This window comes from Triticum dicoccoides, chromosome 4A, assembly GCF_002162155.2.
Source record: "Triticum dicoccoides isolate Atlit2015 ecotype Zavitan chromosome 4A, WEW_v2.0, whole genome shotgun sequence".
Lineage (NCBI taxonomy): Eukaryota > Viridiplantae > Streptophyta > Magnoliopsida > Poales > Poaceae > Triticum > Triticum dicoccoides.
Window position 1 is genome coordinate 704,842,879 of NC_041386.1, and position 24,976 is coordinate 704,867,854.

A 24,976-nucleotide genomic window follows, 5' to 3' on the forward strand; every position below is an offset into this window, starting at 1 on the left:
ACACACATTAATCAGCAAAACCGTTTGTACAATACAATTCCACGTGATTCAGACATAGCCTTGAGGTTGCCGCGGTCGTTTTCCTCTTCCACATTTAAACGGTTCATTTCGTCCAAGGTAGTAATGATTTTGGAACAGTAGAGGGAACAAAAGCTATCAATACACTATGGGGAGAAATAAATATATATCTAGAACAAAAACCAAAATATCATCGTCGCACTTCCACACGTTATCGGACCTACGAGATGATGAGAAATAAATTAGCTGGCCCTGTCACCCCGCCAAGAGCTTGTGGTCAAGCGAATTTAGTAAACATCGCGGTCGAGACGATTGAATCATCGACCCAACTTAACGCCTAATACCGCCACCACCAGGTCCTGCTTGCCCCCTTGGACCCTTAACGAGCAAACTGCAGCCGCAGCTGAGGTGAACTGTGGTCATGTTCATCAAACTTATTGTAAAACATAGGGTATGGGAAACTGGCTCGACACCCTAAAATGGGGTGTGGCTATCTCATTATATAGACGTACCAAGAGGTACAATACAAGGCCTATACAAGACTACGTATATACAGTCTAACACCCTCCCTCAATCTTAACTATAGCCTGAAGTACAAAGTAAGTTAAGATTGCGCCTACAGCCTACAAACTGTGGTTGTGGAAGAGGCTTCGTGAAGATGTCAGCAAGTTGATCTTTTGAGGAGATGAACTTGATATAAAATAGTCTCTGTGCAACACGTTCCCGAACAAAGTGATAGTCAACCTCAATGTGTTTCGTCCTAGCATGAAACACCGGATTAGATGAAAGGTATGTAGCACTGATATTGTCACACCACAGAACTGGAGGATGACCTGGAGAGATTCTCAACTCCCGCAATAAGGACTGTACCCATATGATCTCAGCGGTAGCATCCGCAACAGCTTTATACTCAGCTTCTTACTGCTACGAGACACGGTGGCTTGCTTGCGAGCATTCCAGGCGATCAAGTTAGGACCAAAGAACACTGCATATCCCCCCGTGGGTCGCCGATCATCAGGATTTCCAGCCCAATCCGCATCAGAGAAAGCCGAAAGTTCGCAAAACGGTGCAGACTGAAGGAGCAGACCATACGAAGCAGTGGAAGAGACATACCGCAGAATGCGCTTAACTGCCAAGATGAGTGGTACGAGGTGCATGAAGGTACTGGCACACACGGTTGACTGCATAAGAGACATCAGGCCTGGTGATAGTGAGATATTGCAGACCACCAACAATACTACGATACTCAGTGGCGTCATCAGTGGAAAGAAGATCTCCATCAAGGGCAGACAACCGATCAGTCGCAGACATCGGAGTGATAGCATGTTTGCATTTGAGCATCCCAGCACGACGCAACAAATCCAAAGAATACTTTTTCTGAGTCAGAGTCAACCCAGTAGAAGACCGTGACACCTCCAAACCAAGGAAGTAATGCAGAGCACCCAAATCCTTGATATCAAACTCCTCACTCAATGCGGACACAAGGCGATCAGCAACAGCATCAGAGGAACTGACAAGGATGATATCATCAACATAAACCAATAGATATATCGTCACCTCGGGACGCTGAAGGAGGAACAGTATTGTGTCAGCAGTGGAGGGAATAAACCCAAGAGCCCGGAGAACAGAACCAAGGCATGCATGCCACGCACGAGGCGCCTGTTTAAGTCCATACAACGCCTTGACTAGACGACAGAGATGATGCGGACGTGTAGGATCAACAAAGCCCGGTGGTTGACGCATATAAACCTCTTCCTCAAGAAATCCATGGAGGAAAGCATTCTGCACGTCAAGCTGACGAAGAGACCAACCACGAGTAACAGCAAGAGACAGCAGTATACAAATAGTAGTAGGCTTGATAACTGGACTGAACGTGTCTTCATAATCAAGACCATACCTCTGCTTGAAACCCTTGGCAAACAGTCGTGCCTTATAGCGCTCAATAGAACCATCTGCATGTCGTTTTACCTTAAACACCCACTTGGAGTCAATGATGTTGATGCCAGAGACCGGAGGAACAAGTTGCCAAGTGCCATTTTTCAGCAAAGCCTGAAATTCCTGCTCCATCGCAGCACGCCAGTGAGGAATACCCAATGCGGCCTGAAAATGACGCGGCTCAGCCGTCGGATCCGCAGCAGCATGAGCCACACATGCGGCAAGCCACACCACAGTCCCGTCTGTGCGTTCCTTGGGGCGAAAAACACCAGACCGGCTGCGTGTGTGTGGTCGATGAGTGACCACAGCAGGCGGCGCCCGCAACACGGGGATTGCCACAGGAGACGAAGGCGAGACCGATCCTGAGCTGGAGGAGCCGAAGTCATTAGACTCAGCGCCGAACGACGTGGCCGAGACGGGGCTGCCGAGCCCAGCCGATGACAAGGCCGGCTCATGAGGAGCCGAGGGGGCCGAGGCGGGGCTGGCCGGTGCAGCGGACGTGGCCGCTGGGCCACCTGCCGCTGGGCCAGTGGCTGCTGGGCGGCCTGCCGCTGGGCCAGGCAAGGGCGACGCATGCGACGTGGCGGGTGAGCCAGGCGAGCCGAGCGACGGGGCGGGCGAGCTGGGCGACGCGGCGGGCGAGCCGGGCGTAGCTGCGGGTGCTTCCGACACCCGCGGGGCGGCTGTAGATGCATCGGGCTGGCGGGCACGACCCGCCATGCATGGGCCATGCACCGGATCAGCGTGACCATCGTGAGAGTTTTCCATAGCCTCATCATCCAGGAGTTCAAGACGGGCACCACGTCCAATACCTGCAGCCTGGTTAGGAAGCAACACAGGAGCATTTGCACCATCCACAAATTGATCAGGCGAAGGTGTAGCTGAGTGCACAGGTGGTAAACTAATGGTAGAGTGGTTCGGAAGAGCACGAAACTGGAACACATTCTCATCAAACACGACGTCACGAGAAATGTATACACGATTGGTGGGAACATGAAGACACTTGTACCCTTTGTGGAGAGAACTGTACCCAAGAAAGACACACTTCTTAGACCGAAACTCTAACCTATGCTTGTTGTACGGCAGCAAGTGCGGCCAACACGCGCACCCAAACACTTTGAGAAATGTGTAGTCTAGGATATCATTGAGCAAGAGTTCAAGAGGGGTTTTCATTTTCAGTAGTCATGAGGGAAGCCTATTTGTCAAGAAACGGGCAGTGGAGAAAGCACCACTCCAGAATCGAAACGGGACAGAGGCATGAGCTAGTAAAGTAAGTCCAGTCTCTACAAGATGATGATGCTTACGTTTAGCAGTGCCATTTTGCTGATGTGTGTGAGGACAAGATACGCGATGCGAGATCCCAAGCTTGTTAAAAAACGAGTTGAGGTTGTGATATTCACCCCCCCCCCTCCCACCCCAGTCGGATTGAACATGAATAATTTTGTGCTTAAGGAGATGCTCAACGTGTGCTTGGAATTGAATAAAAACATCAAACACGTCAGATTTACGCTTGATAAGATATAGCCAAGTAAACCGACTGTAAGCATCAATGAAACTGACATAATAGTTGTGACCACTAACAGACGTTTGGGCATGACCCCATACATCAGAAAACACAAGCTCAAGAGGATGTTTCACAACACGACTAGACTCTGAAAAAGGTAGTTGGTGACTCTTGCCTTGCTGACAGGCATCACAGATAGTTTCAGCACTTTTATTGGACACGACTGGTAGTTCATGGTGATGCAGCACATGACTAACTATAGGAGCAACAAGGTGACCAAGGCATGCATGCCAATGCATAGGCGACACACGAACACCACTGAACACCTGAGGAGAAGACGGCGTAGGAGATGCAGGCGGTGCGTCAAGTGCATACAAGCCATGGCGAAGACGACCACTAAGCAGAATGGCCCTCGTGTCTTGATCCTTGATAAAGAAACGAAAAGGGTGAAACTCGGCAAGGACATTATTATCACGAGTAAGTTGAGTAATAGAAAACAAACTACGTGTAGCAGAGGAAACTCGAAGGACACTAGAAAGATGTAGTTTGCAAAAATTGTGTGCAAGAAGTGATGCCTGACCAACATGGGAGATGCGCATACCTGCTCCGTTGGCGGTGTGCACCTGATCATGTCCACGATATGGTTCCTGAGTGGAGAGCTTTCCCATCTCGCTAGTGAGATGATTCATCGCTCCTGTATCCATATACCACGCCGGATCAAGAGAGTAGGACTGGGTGCGCCCGTGCTCGTGCCCCGTCAGCAGCTGCAGCCTGCTTATCATTCCCTTTTCCATTGTTACCAAGGCCAAGGAAGTCTTGCTTGTAGCGTCTGTGGCAGCGAGAAGCAAGGTGACGATCTATGCCACAAAGCTAACAAGCCTGAGGAGCACCGCAACTAGAACATCAAGCAACTGGGCGACTCCCGCCAGTGATGGTCGGCGCATTGCCCCGTGAGGCCTGCAGCGAGGAAGCCGGTGGTTTGCCACCTGATGGGGCCGGCTTCTGAGGTTTGCCGCATATGGCGGCGTTGGCGGAGACGAAGCTGGGGGAAACACGGCGCGCCTTGATGCGCTGCTCACGCCCAAGGAGGCGCGCATAGAGCTCACAACGCGGCAGCGTATCCTCTCGACCATGGACGTTCTCAATGAGATTGACATAATCATCATCGAGCCCGTTAAGCACAAAGGTGGTGAAGTCCTCATCCTGAAGCGGCTGACCAACAGAGGCCAAGGTGTCGGCGAGGCTCGTCATCTTGTTGAAGTACTCCGTGATGCTGAGATCGCCAAGCTTGGTCTCACCCAGCTCGGTGCGTATAGAGTGCGCATGCGCCTGAGACTGAGAGGCGAAACTAGTGTGGAGGGCCGCCCATGCCTCCCTGGACGTAGCGGCGAAGATGACCATCGACAAAACACTCGGCGTGAGCAAAGACTGGATGGCGGAGAGAATGGACTGATCCTGCGCCACCCACATGTGATATGCCAGATGGTGAGGGGGTGGGCACGGGATGGACCCGTCGACATAGCCCTCCAAGTAGCGGCTGCGGAGTAGAGGTAAGACCTGAGCATGCCATGACAGGTAGTTGTACAACGCGAACTTCACCGGCAGCAGGTGCGAGAAATAAAACGGCGGAGGCGCCGCAGTTTGAGCAGTGTACGCCTACGCCAGTGGTGCATAGGGATCCATGGACAGGGCCATCTCTGGATGAGGGACCATCGCGTAGGCGCCAGGCGAGGAGTAGGATCGGGCAGAGGCGGCAGCCAAAGCGTCGTGGCCGGGCACTGCAGGAGGACCATAGGTGCAAGGTGCAGCGTAGGCGCCAGCACCCGCAGCAGCCGAAGCAACCTGGTCGGGTACTACAGGGGCGCCATACGGCGAGGTGGCCACACCCCCATAGGACGGCTGCGCCGGTGCCGGGTAGTAGTGGTGCGGTGGCAGCGGATGCGGCACTGCCGTGTAGGGTTGCGGCGGCGGCGCAGCATAGGCCGACCCCTGCCATAAGGACGATGGCGGCGGGGGCGCACCATAGGATGGCGCGGGAGCGCCGTACCATGGGTGCGAACTCGGCGGATGAGGGCCGCCATGGGCCGGTAGCGCCGCGGGCTCGGGCGGGGCGATGTAGCGACCAGACATCAAACAGTCTGATCTCTGTGCATCAGTGTCATCTCTAGATCGGTAATGCTGACACGCACAGTACTTGAAGGATTTATAACAGAGTAGCAATCACACCCCTATTACATCGAATGTCTCAAAAGAGAACTTATTACAATAAATATGGCTTAAGGCCATCTAATAACGATAACAGCGAAAGGCTTGGAATATAGGTGAGTCCATCAACTCCAACGGCATCACTGAGTATAAGACCACGACCTAAGACACCATACTCGTCGTCTGAAAAGTCTGCAACATGAACGTTGCAGCCCGAAAACGGGTCAGCACATGGAATATGCTGGCATTGTAACACATAGAGAGTAAAGAATAGAATAATTCTATCACTACATGCATATATGGCTGGTGGAAAGCTCTATGGTTACAGTTTTGCATAAAGCCATTTTTTCCTACAGCAAAGGAATAAATTTTATTTAACTATCATGGTGGATGTTAAACATTGAGAAGGTTCCTCCAACTCAATCCCAATTAAGTAACATCATTACCCCAACATGATTAAATTAAAGTAACATGATGAGATTCACATGATAATCCATGTACTAGATACTCAAAACGTCCATAACCGGGGACACGGCTAACCATGATTAATTTGTACACTCTGCAGAGGTTTGCGCACTTTTCCCCACAAGACTCGATCTCCTCCATTGGATTTCTCGCACTACATGGTGTTTGAGAAACGGATGACCACGACACAGTCTTTCAGAAACAATAACTCTTTACTCCGGATGGACAGTTACACCTACTTTCCCCTACATCTGCTAGCCCACCACTGAAAGAGGTCTTGTAACCTACTCCACTATGCTAGAGCCCATAGTAGCTTGTTGCTGCACACGGAAGTTTTTAGCATGAATAATCTCATGATCCCTTTGAGCCTGTGTGGCGGTCCATACGAGAATCACACGGTACCCCGGGATTTCCAAAAATACAGGCAACACTGGGTTCCCCAGGTGCCTCAATCCACCCAGATGTGAATTTAAGTTGCCACCTTAAGTAAACCATTAAATAACAATCTCACATCTGTCATGGATACACTCACCCAATCCACGTCTACTAGCATAGCATGGCAATATAAGCAAACGTAGAAGTAACTCCCAAAGTTTGATGATAAAATAGGTAATAGGTACTACCTCATCTACTTCCCAAAACCCACATATTACTCAGATCCTAATCATGCATTTATTTGAGGATTGATCTAATGCAATAAAACTGGGTAGTAAAGAGGTATGATCAAAGTGTTACTTGCCTTGTTGATGATCCGTGAAACCTAGAGACTCGGAGTAGCAAGCGGCGCACTCCGGGTACTCTATCGCAAACAAACAAGCATACAATAAGCACTCAACTAATGCATAGGTAAAACTCAAATAAAAGATCTAACCAGAAAGTTCAACTTAAGAGCTCCGGTTTGCAAAAAGAATCAAATCAAACGAAGCAACAAAAGTCAAACGGCGAAATAAACAAACTTCGTTTACTAATCTGGACCTAGGTCAAATTTTACAATGGTAAAAACTTGTTTGAGTTGGCTAAACAGAAAGAGGGTTTCAAGACGAAACTCTAGACACTTGAATCGCCTGATTCCGATAAACGAGCGAAAAGTTATACTAAAACGAAAATCGGATCATAAATCGCGATCTGGAATAATCGCGGAAAATCCGAGAAAAAGAAAAAGGATGAACAGGCAAACGAACGAACGTTCGCTGTCTGCGGCTAAAAGACGAAAACTATTCGGTTAAAACGAACGTACGGACGAACGTCCGCTAAATAACTAAACCGGGAAAATAAATAAACTGATCTATAAAAAACGGATATAGCGTTTCGAAAAAAACAATCGGTTTTCCTTGCGAGAACCGAGGTGGCGGCGGCTACCTCCGGCGGCAGCGGACTCTGGCGAGGGCAGCGGCAGCGGGGCGGACGGCGGCGGGGCGATCGGTGCCGCGGCGGACGGGGGCGGCACGGTCGGCAGCGACGGTCGGCGGCGGCGGCGCGGTCGGCGGCGAGCAGCAGCGGCGGCGGCGGCGGCGGCGGCGGCTCGGGGCTAGGGTTTCGGGCGGGGCTAGGGCTGGGGCGGCTCGGGCCTTCGGCCTTTAAAGGGGCCGGCCGGGCAGAGTCCTAGTCGGGTACGGCCCGACTAGCTCGGTTCATTTTTTTTTAATAATTCTACGTAGAAAAACAATTAAAAGTAATACTAAATAGACTCCAAAAATCCCAAAATAAATTTTCCCCGTCCTCTAAAATCAAGCCGAACAAGATGAACATTTATTTGGGGCCTAAATGCAATTTTAAAAAATGCGCATTTTTCCTAAATTCAAATAAACCGCGATAAACACCGAAATAAAAACTTATTTCATTTTTTTAATTAAATCCTCAATATTTCTTTATTTTGAGAAAGTCATTTTATTCCCTCTCTTTTATTTTTATAATAGAAATAGTTGAAGACAAAATAAATAAAATCAAATAATCCTATTTTCAAATTTTGAGAAAACTCAAATATGAAAATAACGAAATCCCCAACTCTCTCCGTGGGTCCTTGAGTTGCGTAGAATTTCTAAGATCAAACCAAAATGCAATAAAATATGATATGCAATGATGATCTAATGTATAACATTCCAAATTAAAAATTTGAGATGTTACAAACCTACCCCCCTTAAGATGAATCTCGCCCTCGAGATTCGGGTTGGCTAGAAAATAGGTGAGGGTTGTCCTTCAGTAGATCTTCCTCTCGCTCCCAGGTGGCTTCATCTTCGGTGTGGTGGCTCCACTGAACTTTGCAAAACTTGATAACCTTGCTGCGGGTGACTCGACTGGCAAACTCGAGAATCTTGACTGGTTTCTCCTCATAGGTCAAATCACTATCCAACTGAATCGCTTCCAGCGGCACTGTATCTCTCAGCATATATCAGCCATCTCTGCGTGGCACTTCTTCAGCTGGGAAACGTGGAACACATCGTGAACTGCTGACAATCCTTCGGGCAATTCCAACTTGTAAGAAACTTCTCCCATACATTCCAAAACTTTGTATGGTCCTACAAAACATGGCGCTAACTTTCCCTTAACTCCAAAGCGCTTAACTCCTCGAAGTGGGAATACACGAAGATAAACTCTGTCTCCGACTTCGTAAACTGTCTCCTTGCATTTAGAATCTGCATATCTCTTCTTCCTGGACTGGGCTACCTTGAGCCTATCGCGAATCAACTTCACCTTCTGTTCAGACTCTTTAATCAAATCTGGCCCAAACAACTGACAGTCTCCAACTTCGTCCCACAACAATGGTGTCCTGCACCTCCTTCCGTACAAAGCTTTGAAGGGGGCCATCTTTAAACTGGATTGATAACTGTTGTTGTAAGAGAACTCCGCATATGGCAAATTCTCATCCCAACTAGATCCATAATCTAGCGCACAAGCTCTCAGCATGTACTCCAGAATCTGATTGACTCTCTCGGTCTGTCCATCTGTCTGCGGATGAAAGGATGTACTGAACTCTAGCCTGGTACCCAAAGTTTCGTGCAACTGATTCCAGAACTTTCAGGTAAACTGGGTTCCGCTATCTGATACAATGCTCCTCGGAACTCCATGCAGACATACGATCCTAGTCATGTATATCTTTGACAACTTAGCACTGGTGTAACTGGTCTTCACTGGGATGAAATGAGCTACCTTTGTCAATCGATCGACTACAACCCAAATCGAGTCATAGCCTGAACGAGTCCTAGGCAATCCCGTGATAAAATCCATGCCTAGCTTATCCCACTTCCACTCGGGTATTGGCAATCGTTGTAGCAATCCTGCTGGCTTCTGATGCTCTGCCTTCACTCTCTGACATACACCACATACTGCTACATACTCCGCAATATCCTTCTTCATTCCGGTCACCAGAAAGTATCCTTCAAATCCAGAAACATCTTGGTATTTCCTGGGTGAATCGAGTACGGCGAATCATGGGCCTCTTGCAGAATCAACTTCCTGATCTTCGGGTCATTAGGCACATAAACGCGATCTTCAAACCATAAGGTATCATGCTCATCCTCACGGAATCCTTTAGCTTTTCCTTTGCTCATCCTCTCCTTTATCTCAGCAATTTCCTTTGTCAGTCTTCTGAGCTTCTCTGATCTTATCCATCAAAGTCGACTGAATCTCCAACGCTACAACATAGCCTCTCGGAACTATCTCCAAACATAGCTCGCGAAGATCCTCGGTTAACTCCTTTGGTAACTCTCCGGTCAAGAGTATGTTGACATGGCTCTTGCGGCTCAGCGCATCAGCTACTATGTTAGCCTTTCCGGGGTGATAATGCAATCTCATATCATAATCCTTGATGAGCTCCAACCATCTCCTTTGCCTGAGATTCAACTCCTTCTGTGTGAAGATGTACTTCAAACTCTTGTGATCCGTGTACACCTCACAATGATTTCCGATGAGAAAATGTCTCCATGTCTTCGATGCATGCACAACGGCTGCTAACGACAAATCATGTGTAGCATAATTCAACTCATGGGGCTTAAGCTGTCGTGAGGCATACAAAACAACTCTTCCCTCTTGCATAAGCACTTCTCCAAGTACTCGATGTGAAGCGTCGCAATACACCTCATAATCCTTGCGCTGATCTGGCAGAATCAACACCGGTGATGTAACCAAACGTTTCTTCAACTCCTGAAAACTGGCCTCACATTCCTCCGTCCATTTGAACTTGGTGTCCTTCTTCAACAACTCCGTCATGGGCTTTGCAATCTTCGAGAAATTCTCAATGAACCTCTGGTAGTATCCTGCGAGTCCAAGAAAACTCCGGATCTCTCCAACTGTCGTTGGGGCTTCCCAATTGGTCACGATGACAACTTTGGTGGGATCTACTGCTATTTCTTCTCCGGATATAACATGTCCAAGAAATCCAACTTCCTTCAACCAGAATTCACACTTGCTGAACTTGGCATATAATTGATGTTCTCTGAGCTTCCCAAGTACCAAACGCAAATGCTCCTTATGCTCCTCTTCATTCATCGAATAGACCAAAATGTCATCAATGAACACCACGACGAACTTATCCAAAAACTCCATAAACATCTTATTCATCATGTTCATGAAATATGCAGGTGTGTTCGTCAGACCAAATGACATAGCGGTATACTCATACAGCCCGTACCTAGTGGTAAAAGCCGTCTTAGGTATATCCTGCTCTTGAATCTTCAACTGGTGGTATCCCGATCACAGATCGATCTTGGAAAATACCTTAGCTCCTTGCAACTGGTCAAATAAATCATTAATCATCGGCAGTGGGTACTTGTTCTTGATTGTCACTTCATTCAATCCTCGATAATCAACAACCATCCTTAAAGATCCATCCTTCTTCTCCACTAGAAGCACTGGCGATCCCCAGGGTGAAGAACTTGGGCGAATATATCCTTTATCCAGTAACTCCTTAATCTGCTTCTTAATTTCTTCCAAATCCTATGCGGGCATCCTGTACGGTCTCTTCAATATAGGCCCTGTGCCTGGCAAAAGCTCAATCAAAAACTTAATGTCTCTATCCGGTGGCATGCCTGGCAACTCTTCTGGAAATACGTCAGGAAAATCCTTCACCACTGGTACTTCCTCCTGTACAACTCCTGTTAAGGAATTCACTTGGGTTCTCTTCGGCTCGTGCCGGGATACATACTTGATCCTTCTTCCTTCTGGGGTGGTAAGCAAAATCGACTTACTGCCGCAATCGATGTTTCTTCCATACATAGATAGCCAATCCATACCCAGAATCACATCCAAACCTTGTGACTCCAAAATTATCAAATCCGAGGGGAAAACATGCCTGCCTATGGTCAATGGCACCTGAAAACATCCTCCACTGGCCATATAATCCGCTCCTGGTGAGCTTACTAACATAGGTGTTCTAAGAACCTTGGTGGGCCGTTTATACTTATCCACAAATCCCCTTGATATGTATGAATGCGATGCACCAGTATCAAAAAGAACGATTGCAGTAAATGACTTAACCAAAAACTTACCTATTACTGCATCTGGCTGGGCTTCAACCTCCTCCACGCTAACATGGTTCACCTGTCCCTTGTGGAAAGGGTTAGGCTTCTTCCCAGAGCTTCCATTGCCATTTCCATTCTTTGCTTCAGGACATTCAGTGGCATAATGTCCAGTCTTCTGGCATTTGAAACATGTAATGTGGCTTAGATCCCTCTTGGCTGGGGTTGATGGGTTGGTACGATTCTGTCTGTTGCTTCCTCCATTCCCATTACCATTTTTTGGGCCACTATGGTTGTGCGAACTACCTCCTCCATGGGTATGCTGAAAAGGTCCTCCGAGTTCGGGGTAAAACGAGGCTTCTGCTGAGCTCCAGAATTGTACTTCCCTTGTCCATACTTCCTCTTGCGGTTGTCAATCTGCTGCTGCTTCCCTTCAATCATGAGAGCACGATCTACCAACTCCTGGTAGTTGTTGAAGGTTGCTACCATCAACTGCATGCTCAGCTCATAATTCAGTCCTTCCAGAAACTTCTCATGTTTAGCGGCATCCGTAGCAACGTCATCTGGGGCATAACGTGCTAGCTTACTAAAGTCATCCACATACTAGCCAACAGTACGTCCTCCTTGGCATAAGTTGTGAAACTCACGCTTCTTCATGGCCATAGCTCCTGCTAAAACATGAGAAGTCTGGAAAGCCTGCTGAAACTGATCCCATGTGACAGTGTTGATAGGATAAGTGGCTGTGAAATTCTCCCACCATGATGTTGCGGGTCCATCAAGTTGATGTGCGGCAAAACGCACCTTCTCCGCATCTGTGCATCCTGCAGTGGTCAACTCCCTTTCCATCTTACGGAGCCAATCATCTGCAACTATCGGCTCGGTGCTACTAGAGAACACCGGCGGATTCAGCCTCAAGAAACGGGCTAAGTGATCAGCAGGTGGTGGTGGTGCGTTGTTGTTGTTCCCCTGATTCTGATTCTGGACTAGTAACTGCATCAATGCATTCTGTTGCTGGCTCAACTGAGTGAGCTTCGGTGGAAAAGCAAATCCATTGTCACGTCTCGGAGGCATCTGAGGGTTTAGAAAAGATGAGAATACAGAATAGAATGAGGTCTAGAGAGAAAAACACTACCCATATGCACATGAGACAAAAGCAAACAATTTTACTTCAATCAAATCAAACAAGGGCATGCAACGGTCTAGCTATCGTTACAAAAGTGCTCGGACTATACTATATACATGGGGGGAATACTACTACTGTTATGGTGGTCGACTAGAAAAATTGATCGGTCGAAGACTCCATGATATCTGCTCCAGCTTCATCAACAAAGTCATCATCGCTATCGTCCGGGTCCGAGTCGGTGTCGTCGATGATGATGTAGTTCTCCGGGCAAGTGCAATCATCGTCTTCTCCTCCAGTCGCGGGAAATCCCATAAACACATTTAGCTTCTTCTTCAGATCTTCATTCTTCTCCACGAGTGTTGTCATTTCCTCTTCATAACCATCGCGTGTAGACTTGAGTTCTTCCTCTAGCTCCGTGATCTTGGGCATAGCCTTCTTCAGATCTATCATGCCTGCGCACATCTGGTTCTCCTGGCGACGAATATGTTGGTTTAACTCCTGGATGAAAGCTGCAATTGATCTATCCTTTCTGGTGCTGATCATCTCCCATTGCTCATCTCGGCGCCCACAAATCTGGTAGATAGTATCCCTGAGATCCTTGTGGTAAACTTCTCCAATGTGTCCCATTGTGATGTGAGCTGCCATGCTCTTTCCTAGACTCCGGGTTGGTGCATCAAAGGAAAACTCTATGGGCTCGGTGACGGGCATGAACGTCCTTCCTGGAACTTGAACTTGAATCATCAAACGCTCCTCTTCTGGTAAAGTGAGATCCCGGTGAAACTTGGTACTCCGATGTTCAGGTACTTAGTGACTTCCTTCAGGTGGCGTCCAAAGGGTGTATCTTCATTCGGTTGCGTGAACTTGTTCCTTGCATCCGCCATTCCTAAAAGAGTAGAAAAGATGAGGTGTCAAAAATGAGAAGAGAGAGAGTGATCTAGGGCTTTAGCTTAGTGGTCGTGTCCTACAGTCAGCGTGTGCTTTGATACCATCTTGTAGCGACCAGACCTCAAACAGTCTGATCTCTGTGCATTAGTGTCATCCCTGGATCGGTAATGCTGACACGCACAGTACTTGAAGGATTTATAACAGAGTAGCAATCACACACCTATTACATCGAATGTCTCAAAAGAGAACTTATTACAATAAATATGGCTTAAGGCCATCTAATAACGATAACAGCGGAAGGCTTGGAAGATAAGTGAGTCCATCAACTCCAACGGCATCACTGAGTATAAGACCACGACCTAAGGCACCTTACTCGTCGTCTGAAAAGTCTGCAACATGAACGTTGCAGCCCGAAAATGGGTCAGCGCATGGAATATGCTGACATTGTAACACATAGAGAGTAAAGAATAGAATAATGCTATCACTACATGCATATATGGCTGGTGGAAAGCTCTATGGTTACAGTTTTGCATAAAGCCAATTTTTCCCTACAACAAAGGAATAAATTTTATTTAACTATCATGGTGGTTGTTAAACATTGAGAAGGTTCCTCCAACTCAACCCCAATTAAGTAACATCATTACCCCAACATGATTAAATTAAAATAACATGATGAGATTCACATGATAATCCAGGTACTAGATACTCAAAACGTCCATAACCGGGAACACGGCTAACCATGATTAGTTTGTACACTCTGTAGAGGTTTGCGCACTTTTCCCCACAAGACTCGATCTTCTTCGTTGGATTTCTCGCACTACATGGTGTTTGAGAAACGGATGACCGAGACACAGTCTTCCAGAAATAATAACTCTTTACTCTAGATGGACAGTTACACCTACTTTCCCCTACATCTGCTAGCCCACCACTGAAAGAGGTCTTGTAACCTACTCCACTATGCTAGAGCCCATAGTAGCTTGTGGATGCACACGGAAGTTTCTAGCATGAATAATCTCATGATCCCTTTGAGCCTGGGTGGCGGTCCATAGGAGAATCACACGGTACCCCGGGATTTCCAAAAATACAGGCAACACTGGGTTCCCCAGGTGCCTCAATCCACCTAGATGTGAATTTAAGTTGCCACCTTAAGTAAACCATTAAATAACAATCTCACATCTGTCATGGATACACTCAGCCAATCCACGTCTACTAGCATAGCATGACAATATAAGCAAACATAGAAGTAACTCCCAAAGGTTTGATGATAAAACAGGTAATAGGTACTACCTCATCTACTTCCGAAAACCCACATATTACTCATATCATAATCATGCATTTGTTTGAGGATTGATCTAATGCAATAAAACTGGGTAGTAAAGAGGTATGATCAAAGTGTTACTTGCCTTGTTGATGATCCGTGAAACCTAGAGACTCGTAATAGCAAGCGGCGCACTCCGGATACTCTATCGCAAACAAACAAGCATACAATAAGCACTCAACTAATGCACAGGTAAAACTCAAATAAAAGAAATAACCATAAAGTTCAACTTAAGAGCTCCGGTTTGCAAAAAGAATCAAATCAAACGAAGAAACGAAAGTCAAACGGCGAAAGAAACAAACTTCGTTTACTAATCTGGACCTAGGTCAAATTTTACAGTGGCAAAAACTTGTTTGAGTTGGCTAAACGCAAAGAGGGTTTTGAGACGAAACTCTAGGCGCTTGAATCCCCTGATTCCGATAAACGAGCGAAAAGTTATACTAAAACGAAAATTGGATCAGAAATCGCGATTTGGAATAATCGCGGAAAGTCCGAGAAAAGGAAAAGCGGACGAACAGGCTAACAAATGAACGTTCGTTGTATGTGGCTAAATGACGAAAACCGTTCGTTAAAACGAACGTACGGACGAACGTCTGCTAAATAACTAAACTGGGAAAATAAATAAACCGAGCTATAAAAAACGGATTTAGGGTTTCGAAAAAAAACAATTGGTTTTCCTCGCGAGAACCGAGGCGGCGGCTACCTCCGGCGGCGGCGGACTCCGGCGACGGCGGCGGCGGGCGGTCGGTGGCGGCGGCGGCGCGGTCGGCGGCAACGGACGGCGGCGAGCGGCGACGGCTCGGGGCTAGGGTTTCAGGTGGTGCTAGGGGCTGGGGCGGCTCGGGCCTTCGGCCTTTAAAGGGGCCGGCCGGGCAGAGTCCTAGTCGGGTACGCCCGGCTAGGTCGGTTCGATTTTTTTTAAAAATAATAATTCTGCGCAGAAAAACAATTAAAAGAAATACTAAACTGACTCCAAAAAACCCGAAATAAATTTTCACCGTCCTCTAATATCAAGCCGGACAAGATGAACATTTATTTGGGATCTAAATGCAACTTTGAAAAACGTGCATTTTCCCTAAATTCAAATAAAACCGCGATAAACACCGAAATAAAAACTTATTTGATTTTTTATTAAATCCTCAATATTTTTTTATTTTGGGAAAGTCATTTTATTCCCTCTCTCTTATTTTTATAATAGAAATAATTGAAAACAAAATAAATAAAATCAAATGATCCTATTTTCAAATTTTGAGAAAATTCAAATATGAAAATAACGAAATCCCCAACTCTCTCCGTGGGTCGTTGAGTTGCGTAGAATTTCTTGGACCAAACCAAAATGCAATAAAATATGATATGCAATGATGATCTAATGTATAACATTCTAAATTGAAAATTTGGGATGTTACAGACGATCAGATTGTCTGGAGCCCCCGAGGCCTGCGGGGAAGCGGGCGGCGGCGGCAAGGCACCGTATGTCACCGCGAGGGGCCGGGAGGCCAGGAAGGGTGACATCGGAGCAAGGGCCGGCGCGGCGGCGGCGGCCGAGATCGGCGCGGCGGCGGCGGGAGGTGATGCAGTGGAAGACATCGTAACCTAAACTGATACCATGTAAAACATAGGGTTTCGGAAACTGGCTCGACACCCTAAAACGGGGTGTGGCTATCTCATTATATAGACGTACCAAGAGGTACAATACAAGGCCTATACAAGACTACGTATATACAGTCTAACACTTATAGCCTGCAAAATCAACAGAACAGATTAGCCTCATATTTGCAGTATTTTATAATTCGCAAGTGACAATGCTGCGTGCAAGAGCTAAGTATGCAGAGAGCAAAACAGCCAAACAAATTAACAAACATTTCAGCGAACAAATGAATAATGCTCCATTCATGATATACCTGACCAATTCGATCCTCAGCTGAACCATAGCCAATGGTACTTTTCTGTTGAAATGAAGGTTTTGTAGTCCCTAGCTCATCACGGAGACCTCCATCTACTTTCGTTCCTCTGCATAAATCATCACATTTATCAATTATTTCATTTAATCTTAGAAAAGAACCATATGCTACTGCATTAGTTGAGGTACAAACCATTTGCATAGAATGCGCTCGTGTGGGAGTCTTACTGAATTTCTGGACTTGCTTTTTTTGCGAGGGAATTTTCTTGACTTACTAATCTAGAATATTCAAATTCTGGTATCCTCTTTGTGCTCACGTCAGCCATGTGATAAAATATAGAGTACCAAACAAATCCCTTCATGCCCGTCTTGCATTATGAACAATTTTCTAGACAACTCGTAATGGTCGACGCACTGGTCATGCTTTTATTGTTGTTCCTCATGAGTCATGAGTTACACCATTCAGTGGCATCATGCTTACCCCCTGTGCTTTACTTAGAAGTTCTGGTGGTCATTGCTCACCACTATATATACATCGTTCTATCAAAACCATTTGATATCAGTCCTTCCTATGTTGGTTGTCAGGCCATGAGGTGCTACATATTCCACAATGAGCTTTTGTTGTGGGTCGCTGACAAGCTGAGATTTTAGAAGGAACTGAAAAGAGATGTGGGCTATCCACTCCCCGGTTGTGGCCATGTTGCACATTTCACAAGATTTCGACTGTCTACCACGCAGCTGCAAACCAGAGCAGCGAGACTAGATTGGCCAATTTTACATCAGTTCAATGGCCACGGCCTGCACAAGCCGAGCGGCGCCTATGCCCGGGGAGCCCTGTCATGTAACTCCCCGTCATGTACATGTCGACTATTGCTAAAAAGAAAAAACAAGCCATCAATTAGTTATATTTTTTGCTACTCTCCAGTATGTTTAAAACCTTCTTTTCCTCCCTCCCTGTGTACCATACAAACAATAAACCGGCACTAATCAAATTCATACTATATGTAGTCAAATGGTCCGCGGGTTTCAGAACAATTTGCCATGAGAGCTCGAGAGCGAAATGATGCAGAGGGCAGCCACTGCAGCGATCCTGGTGAAAAATGACATATTTCATTTCATCTCATTGCATACACACTCAACAGTATTTTTCCAACTCTTTGGTCTTCAAGACGTAATGGATCAATGCTGCCAAAAATGATTAAAACAAGGAATAACAGCAGAAACTGTGGTCGAAGGACGAGGAAATTAACAGCTGGGTGATAATGCAGCACACAAGAGCAGATTACATGGAGCAACACGCATTAACCAGCAAAACCGTTTGTACAATACAATACAATTCCACACGATTCAGACATAGCCTTGAGGTTGCCGCGGTCGTTTTCCCCTTCCACATTTAAATAGTTCATTTCGTCCAAGAGATCACCTTGCGAGGCCAAGGTAGTAATGACTTCGGAACGGTAGAGGGAGCAAAAGCTATCAATACTAGTACTATGGGGACAAATAAATATATATCTAGAACAACAAACAAAATATCATCGTCGCACTTCCACACGTTATCGGACCTACGAGGTGATAAGAAATAAATTAGCTGGTGCTGTCACCCCGCCAAGAGCTTGTGGTCAAGCGAATTCAGCAAACATCGCGGTCGAGATGATTGAATCATCGACCCAACAACTTAACGCCTAATACCACCGCCGCCGCCGCCACCACCACCAGGTCCTCCTGCTTGCCCCCTTGGACCCTTAAAACGAGCAAACTGCAGCCGCAGCTGAGGTGAGCTGCGGTCATGTTCATCAAACTTATAGCCTGCAAAATCAACAAAACAGATTGGCCTCATATTTGCGGTATTTTATTATTCGCAAGGTGACAATGCTGCGTGCAAGAGCTAAGCATCTAGACAGCAAAACAATCAAATAGATTAAAAAACGTTTCAGCTAACAAATGCACAATGCTCCATTCATGATATACCTAACCAATTCGAAGCAGGTGCCTAGCAGACAACACCTTGCCTCAGAATGACCACTAGATCATGAAGAATAGCATACCCTAAATTAGTTTGCTGTTCATTGAAAATGCTTTCTGAACTACGATGATGTTCGCTTCTGCAAGGCGTCATTAAACTCCTTGCATGAGTATGTTACATACATTTCCCTTGACTAGCTTGATTCTATCTAGCCGCAGAAATTAATAATGAGTGACTGATCACCAACCATCTCTCTGGAATAAGGCAGTAGAATAGCGCGGCAAGCATCACTAACGAGTAGTGCTCATATCAGGGATAATTCATCCTGGAGCCCGGGCTCATCTGCTCCCTCTCAGCAAAAAATTCAAAAAAAATACTAGAAAAATTCAAAAAATTCCAAACTTTTTTGTGGTGGTAGATAATTTGACGCGTGAGGTGCGCCCCAAAATTCAACTTATTTGGACATCTGAGTAGCTCTCGGCAAAAAAGACAAATCGGGTCAAAACAGTGCGTGAACAGTAAACATTTTTACAGACCCTGATTTTGTCTTTTTTGCCGAGAGCTGCTCAGATGCTCAAATGAGTTGAATTTTGGGGCGCACCTCACGGGTCAAATTATCTACCACCACAAAAAAAAATTGGAATTTTTTGAATTTTTCTAGTATTTTTTTTGAATTTTTTTCTAAGCGTGGGTGCAGATGAGCCCGGGTGCAGATTAGCCGCACTCTCATATCAGGGCTTAATATATATCTTGCTAAAATGGGTGGCAAAATGACAGACAGGATGCAATCCAGGAGTATGAGCAAGGCACAATCTTGTTTTAATAGATGGTAAATAATAAATATCACTAGCATTTTCTACTGTAGATTGTTCAGGGACAAGCCTAGTCTCAAGTCCACGTTATAAAATCTAGGGGAGCCTTATCACCTGAACATCATCTACCACCAAGTAGCATAATCACCAATAACCAGTAGGTGCTATGTGAAGCAACGGGCGATGACAAAAAAAATGTTGGCAATTACTTCACACCAAAATAAAGGATATATAGTGACTTAAGTTGAATGAGTTTGATTCTACTAACACAACCTGACAATATTGGCTTTTGGCTAAAGGATTCAAATGACCACAATTCCTCACAATGTTACAAGCACCTATGCGAACTTTGGGACATGAATTATTCGAATTTATGCGTATGGTAGAACTATGAGATAATTGGCACTCCAAGGAAAAGAAAAGAAATCATACTCCCTCTAAAGAATATAAGATCATTTAGATCACTAAAGTAGTGATCTAAACGATCTCAGATTTCTTTACAGAGGGAGTACTAGTTAAGAACAAACAGAATATAGAGTATCTATTCATGCCAAGTTCACCGATTTCACCTTGCAAAGCTTCCATGGCAATAGCTGCTTGAGAAGCATTAGTGAAATCAACAAAACAGAGGACGATTGGGTCACCACCAGGCTGTCAGAAGCGAAGAGTTAGAAGAATAAATGAAAATAAAATGTGAGAGAAGACCTGGCAAACGCCCAACAGCTCACTTACATGTCTTGGTTCTTTGTTTACAAGTCTCACCTCCTGAAAACCAACAAATGGTCGAAAGATATCTGGGTGGAAAAGTGAAGGACCAACAGCTAGAACATGAGGCATATTATGAGGGGCAACAAGTGCAGAGAGTTACAGAAAAGGTGTAGGTTTTAAGGATACGAGAAACTTCTCGGCGTTCACAATCAGGAGGGATGCCTTCAATGAACAAGGTGTTTGAGGCATCTGGGGGAAGGGGAGGCTCTGGCATTCCACCACCAAAACCAACATTCCTGCCATTCATACCCCCAGCAGCCATGCCCGGACGATCATCAGCTTGGTAGCCACCAGCACTGGCTCCCGCGGTAGGCCTGACAGATCCACCAGCAGGTCCAGCGCCATAGGACTGAATTTGCTGAACATAAGAAGAAATGTTAGCTGAGAGTGTTGTTTAGAAAATGAGTAATCAGGAAAAAGGATGACGTATACCCCAGTACGCAGAAAACGCTCATAGGAAGCATTAAGAGCCTGTGTATCTCTCACGGCAGCATATCCTGGCCTTTCTTCATCACGAGGGTAATAGCCCGCCATCTCAGGAGCACCATGTCCATCTACAAAGGGGAGGAAAGCTAGCAGTAAATACAGGTCCCAAGACATATTTTTGCAGGGCTTTTCCCAGAACATTTATAGTTTTATAGCAACGATAGAATTAGAGACGGTGCTCTCTGCCTCTCTCGAGCCGTCCGTTTAATGTGCTGGATTCGGATATTGGTTGAGAATATAGGCCAAAATCACTATTTTGACCTTGTCGGGATGCTTTTCCCAGAACATTTATAGTTTTATAACAACCATAGAATTAGAGACAGTGCTGACTGCCTCTCTCAAGCCATCCGTTTAATGTACTGGATTTGGATATTGGTTGAGAAGATAGGCCAAAATCACTATTTTGACCTTGTCAGGATTTTTTAGCATGATCTGAACCCTTCCAGATTTTTTAGCACGATCTGACCCTTTTGGTAACACCAAGCCTTGTGGCGTTTCTGCCCCACCTAGACACGCCAAACCGGGCAGCATTTCTTCCCTAAATAGACAAGTGGCCACGAGCACACATTGCTGGAAACGCCACAAGCAATGGTGTTTCTTCTTGGGGCAGCAACACCACAGGCCACGGCGTTTCCAGTAACGCGCTGTGGTTTGGCCTTCCTGCCCTGCCACGTAGGAGGTGAAATGCACTCGACCAGGTCGTGACCAGGCCAGAAACGCCCCGCGGTTTGCCGTTTCTATGTGCGCCAGAAACACTGGAAGCCATGGCGTTGCATAAAAGAGTCAGATCGTGCTAAAAAATTTGGGGGAGGTCATTTTGTGTTGAAGTTTTCTGGCAAGGTCAAAACAGTGATTTTGGCCGAGAAGATATACTGAAACCAGCGTGGCATGGATAATAACTTATTTTCTCACTTGCAGTCATCACAACTCATAAACGACGACTAGAACCAAGCAAACAAATCAAAAGTTCATAACAAAATCTGCACTTTTCATCCAGCTTCATCCTAAATCGAAACCCCAAGCATGCAAAAATCTCAGTCCCAGTCTGCGCTCACACGGCAGCGCCTTCAAAAGCCGACGAGGCTTAACGCGTGAATCCACCTGGACGGTACCGATTTCAGCACCATTAAACCGAGAGATCGCGCAAAATTACCATGGGAGTCACCGCTTTCAGGGGCCGATGGCCTGAAATCTACGCCCCTGGATGCAAATTCCCCACAAAATACGCTTGATTTCGCGTCAGTGACAGTCAGCGCAGAGCTCAGGCGACTCGAACGGAGGCAGCGAGCGCCACGCCTACTCCGGGGCGGCGTCGGCCCGGGCGCAGGCCAGGGCGAAGCGGATCGATTCGACCAAACGCGGCGGCGCTAAAACCCTAGACGTCCGGATCAGGAGGGGCGAGAGAAGGAACGGATCAGGCCGGGGGGAAAGAGGGTGCGGAGGAGGGAGAGGGGAGGGGAGCGAACCGGCGGAGTAGTCGCCGGGGCGGGGGCGCTTGAGGGGCTGCTGCACTGCGGCGGCCGCCGCGGCCAGCGACGACTGCGGGGCCCCGGCAGAGGGGGGAAGCATCTGCTGCTGCTGCTGCTGGCGCTGGAGGTCGGCGTACCGCCAGTACGCGTCCGCCATGGCTGCCGCCGCCGCGCCGGCCGGAGGTTCTGGATGCGCCGGAGAGAGAGAGTGGGGGAGGGACGGGAGGGGGGGAGCGTGTCGAGCTCTTTTTTTCGGACAAGCAGGCGGCTGGATCACACCGTCGGCTCCTCTGGCACGCACACGGCGTGGACGGTCCGGATCGGCTCCACGAGCGCGTGCCAGGACCCGTCCGTCACGCCGCAGTAGCCTCGAATGAGATTTTTTGTCGAAAGAGACCACCTGCGTAATTGAATTGCCAGAAAAGACCCCCTCTGAGATGATTTAATAAAAAGGATCCCCTCGGCCGTGGCGGCAGGCGCGCCAGGCGACACGTGGCACCTGTCGCCACGGTGCGAGGCGGCGGCTCCTGCCGCCACGGCGTCAGGCGGCAGACTGCATGAAACGGAAATCGGCTGGCGCGACGAAACGGGCTGGCGCTATGGACCCCTGCCGCTTGAGGGGCTGGTGGCAGGACTGTAGCAGCCGGGCCCGGCCGCCTCAGAGGCTGGCGGCAGGCATGCTGTAGCAGGTGGTCTCTTTGACAAAAATTCATGTCTGTACCCTGCGTCGCGCATGTACGGCAGTACTTTGCTTTGTTTAAAGAGGTGGACGTCATATGGGCATGCATGCATGAATAAGGCCTCTGCTCGTGTTAACTAATGGAGTACTAGTAACTAAGCAAGGAATACAGGCCAGCCGATGAACACAGTGTCAGAAATGACGCCGATGAACAGGCCTGCTGCCAGCCCCTGAGGCGGCCGGGCCCGGCTGCTATAGTCCTGCCGCTAGCCGCTCAGGCGACAGGGCTCCACAGCGCCAGCCCATTCCGTCGCGCCAGCCGATTCCCGTTCCACGCAGCCTGCCGCCTGACGCCGTGGCGGCAGGGGCCGCCGTCTCACACCGTGGCGGCAGGTGCCACGTGCCGCCTGGCGCGCCTGCCGCCACGGTCGAGGGGGTCTTTTTTGTCAAATTGTCTCAGAGGGGGTCTTTTCTGGCAATTCAATTGCGCATGTGGTCTCTTTTGACAAAAAATCCTCGAATGAAAGTGGGCCGAGCTAGCCTAAAAAACAAGCCCAATATCTCAGAACTGGTAAAGATGTGTGTACCATTCGACACGAGTATGTAACGGAGTGCTCGAAAGGCAAGGTCTCAGGATGGAAAGGACAAGGCCTATCTAAAGCAGCACGAGAGGTACTTGTCAAATCGGGGTTGCAATCTACACCAACTTTCACCATGAGCTGCTTCCAACTGACAAAGAAAATGTGCGGGAACCTGAAGTCAATTTCGTCAAACTTCTGGTGGGGTGAAGCAAATGGAGAAAAGAAGGTGCATTGGGTAGCATGGGAGAAGATGTGCCTGGCAAAGAGGGAAGGGGGGCTGGGGTTCAGAGACCCAGTAGCTTTTAACCAAGCCTTGCTAGCTAAGCAGGCGTGGCAAGTGCTGCAATGCCCGGAATCCCTCTGCGCTAGAGTCTTGAAGGCTCGGTACTATACAAACGGCTCTATCATGAACGCTACTTGCCCATCCGGGGCGTCATACACCTTCCGGAGTATGATTTACGGACGGGACCTGCTACGAGAAGGCATGATCTGGCGCATAGGTGATGGGTCAAAGATCAACGTCCATCACGATAATTGGATCCCGAGGCGTGGCAGCATGAAGCCGTTGGGGCAAACGTTTATTCCAGGGGCTACCAAGGTGCAGCACCTAATGACACCGGATGCGTAGGGATGGAACGAGGAGCTGGTGGATGATATGTTTTCACCAGATGATGCAAGAGATATTAAGCAGATAGCTATTGGTGGGCCGAACATGGAGGACTACATGGCTTGGAACTTTACGAAGAACGGGCTGTTCACGGTAAGATCAGCCTATCACCTGAGGATGGCATTGAATGGGGTGAAGTCCGGACGGCCGGGCCCTTCCTCCTCGGTCAATGCACACAAGGGTTGGCTAGCGCTATGGGATGCTTGTGCTCCAAGCAAGGCAAAGATTCATATGTGGAGACTTATGAGAAATGGACTAGCTATTGGGACAGAGCTTCATCGGCGGCATATTAAGCCAGGGGTGTTTTGCGTGGCATGTGGACGGGACTCCTCCATCGTTTTTGGACATGTCCGCACTCAACCTTCTTCTGGAGGATGATGCGCTCGGAGAAAGGAGTTATGGTGGCAGCCCCACCGTGTCAGATCGATTCCTCGAGCGCACTATCATCATGGCTGCTTGGGTGGTTCGCGGAAGCAGGAGAGGAGGAGAGAGCCACGATGATCCAGGCTTGCTATGGGTTGTGGCTGGCAAGGAATGAGACAAGGGACGGAAACAGGATTGCACCACCACATGAAATACTGAACTCTGTTTGCGCGTATATGGCCGAATGGTATGCTGTTCATAGGAAGGAGACCCAAGCAAAAGCCATCAAAGAAGCTGCCAAGTGGACACCGCCGAACCAAGGATGGATCAAAGCTAACGCTGATGGTGCGGTCTCCAAGTTTGGCAACAAGGGAGGAGCGGG

At 47.5% G+C, this 24,976-nt stretch overlaps 1 protein-coding gene across 1 annotated transcript; it reads right to left on the reverse strand.

Annotated features, from left to right (window-relative positions):
- Positions 1-18,030: 18,030 nt before the first annotated feature.
- On the reverse strand, positions 18,031-22,544 carry LOC119288039 (nuclear speckle RNA-binding protein A-like). Its single transcript, XM_037567652.1, has 6 exons — positions 22,302-22,544; positions 20,782-20,903; positions 20,476-20,707; positions 20,314-20,375; positions 20,151-20,232; positions 18,031-18,612 (listed from the first exon to the last, which is right to left on the reverse strand). Exons 1-6 carry the CDS (start codon positions 22,459-22,461, stop codon positions 18,482-18,484), a joined length of 789 nt encoding a protein of 262 aa, XP_037423549.1. The 5' UTR covers positions 22,462-22,544; the 3' UTR covers positions 18,031-18,481.
- Positions 22,545-24,976: the final 2,432 nt, after the last annotated feature.

Bases quoted from the DNA above. Each gene is read 5' to 3' on its own strand.
- LOC119288039 (XM_037567652.1), bottom strand. From the start codon at position 22,461: ATGGCGGACGCGTACTGGCGGTACGCCGACCTCCAGCGCCAGCAGCAG. The intron at 20,233-20,313 runs GTAAGTGAGCTG...CGCTTCTGACAG, and splicing joins TAAACAAAGAACCAAGACAT to CCTGGTGGTGACCCAATCGT. The intron at 18,613-20,150 runs GTGAAATCGGTG...TTGATTTTGCAG, and splicing joins TGCCATGGAAGCTTTGCAAG to GCTATAAGTTTGATGAACAT.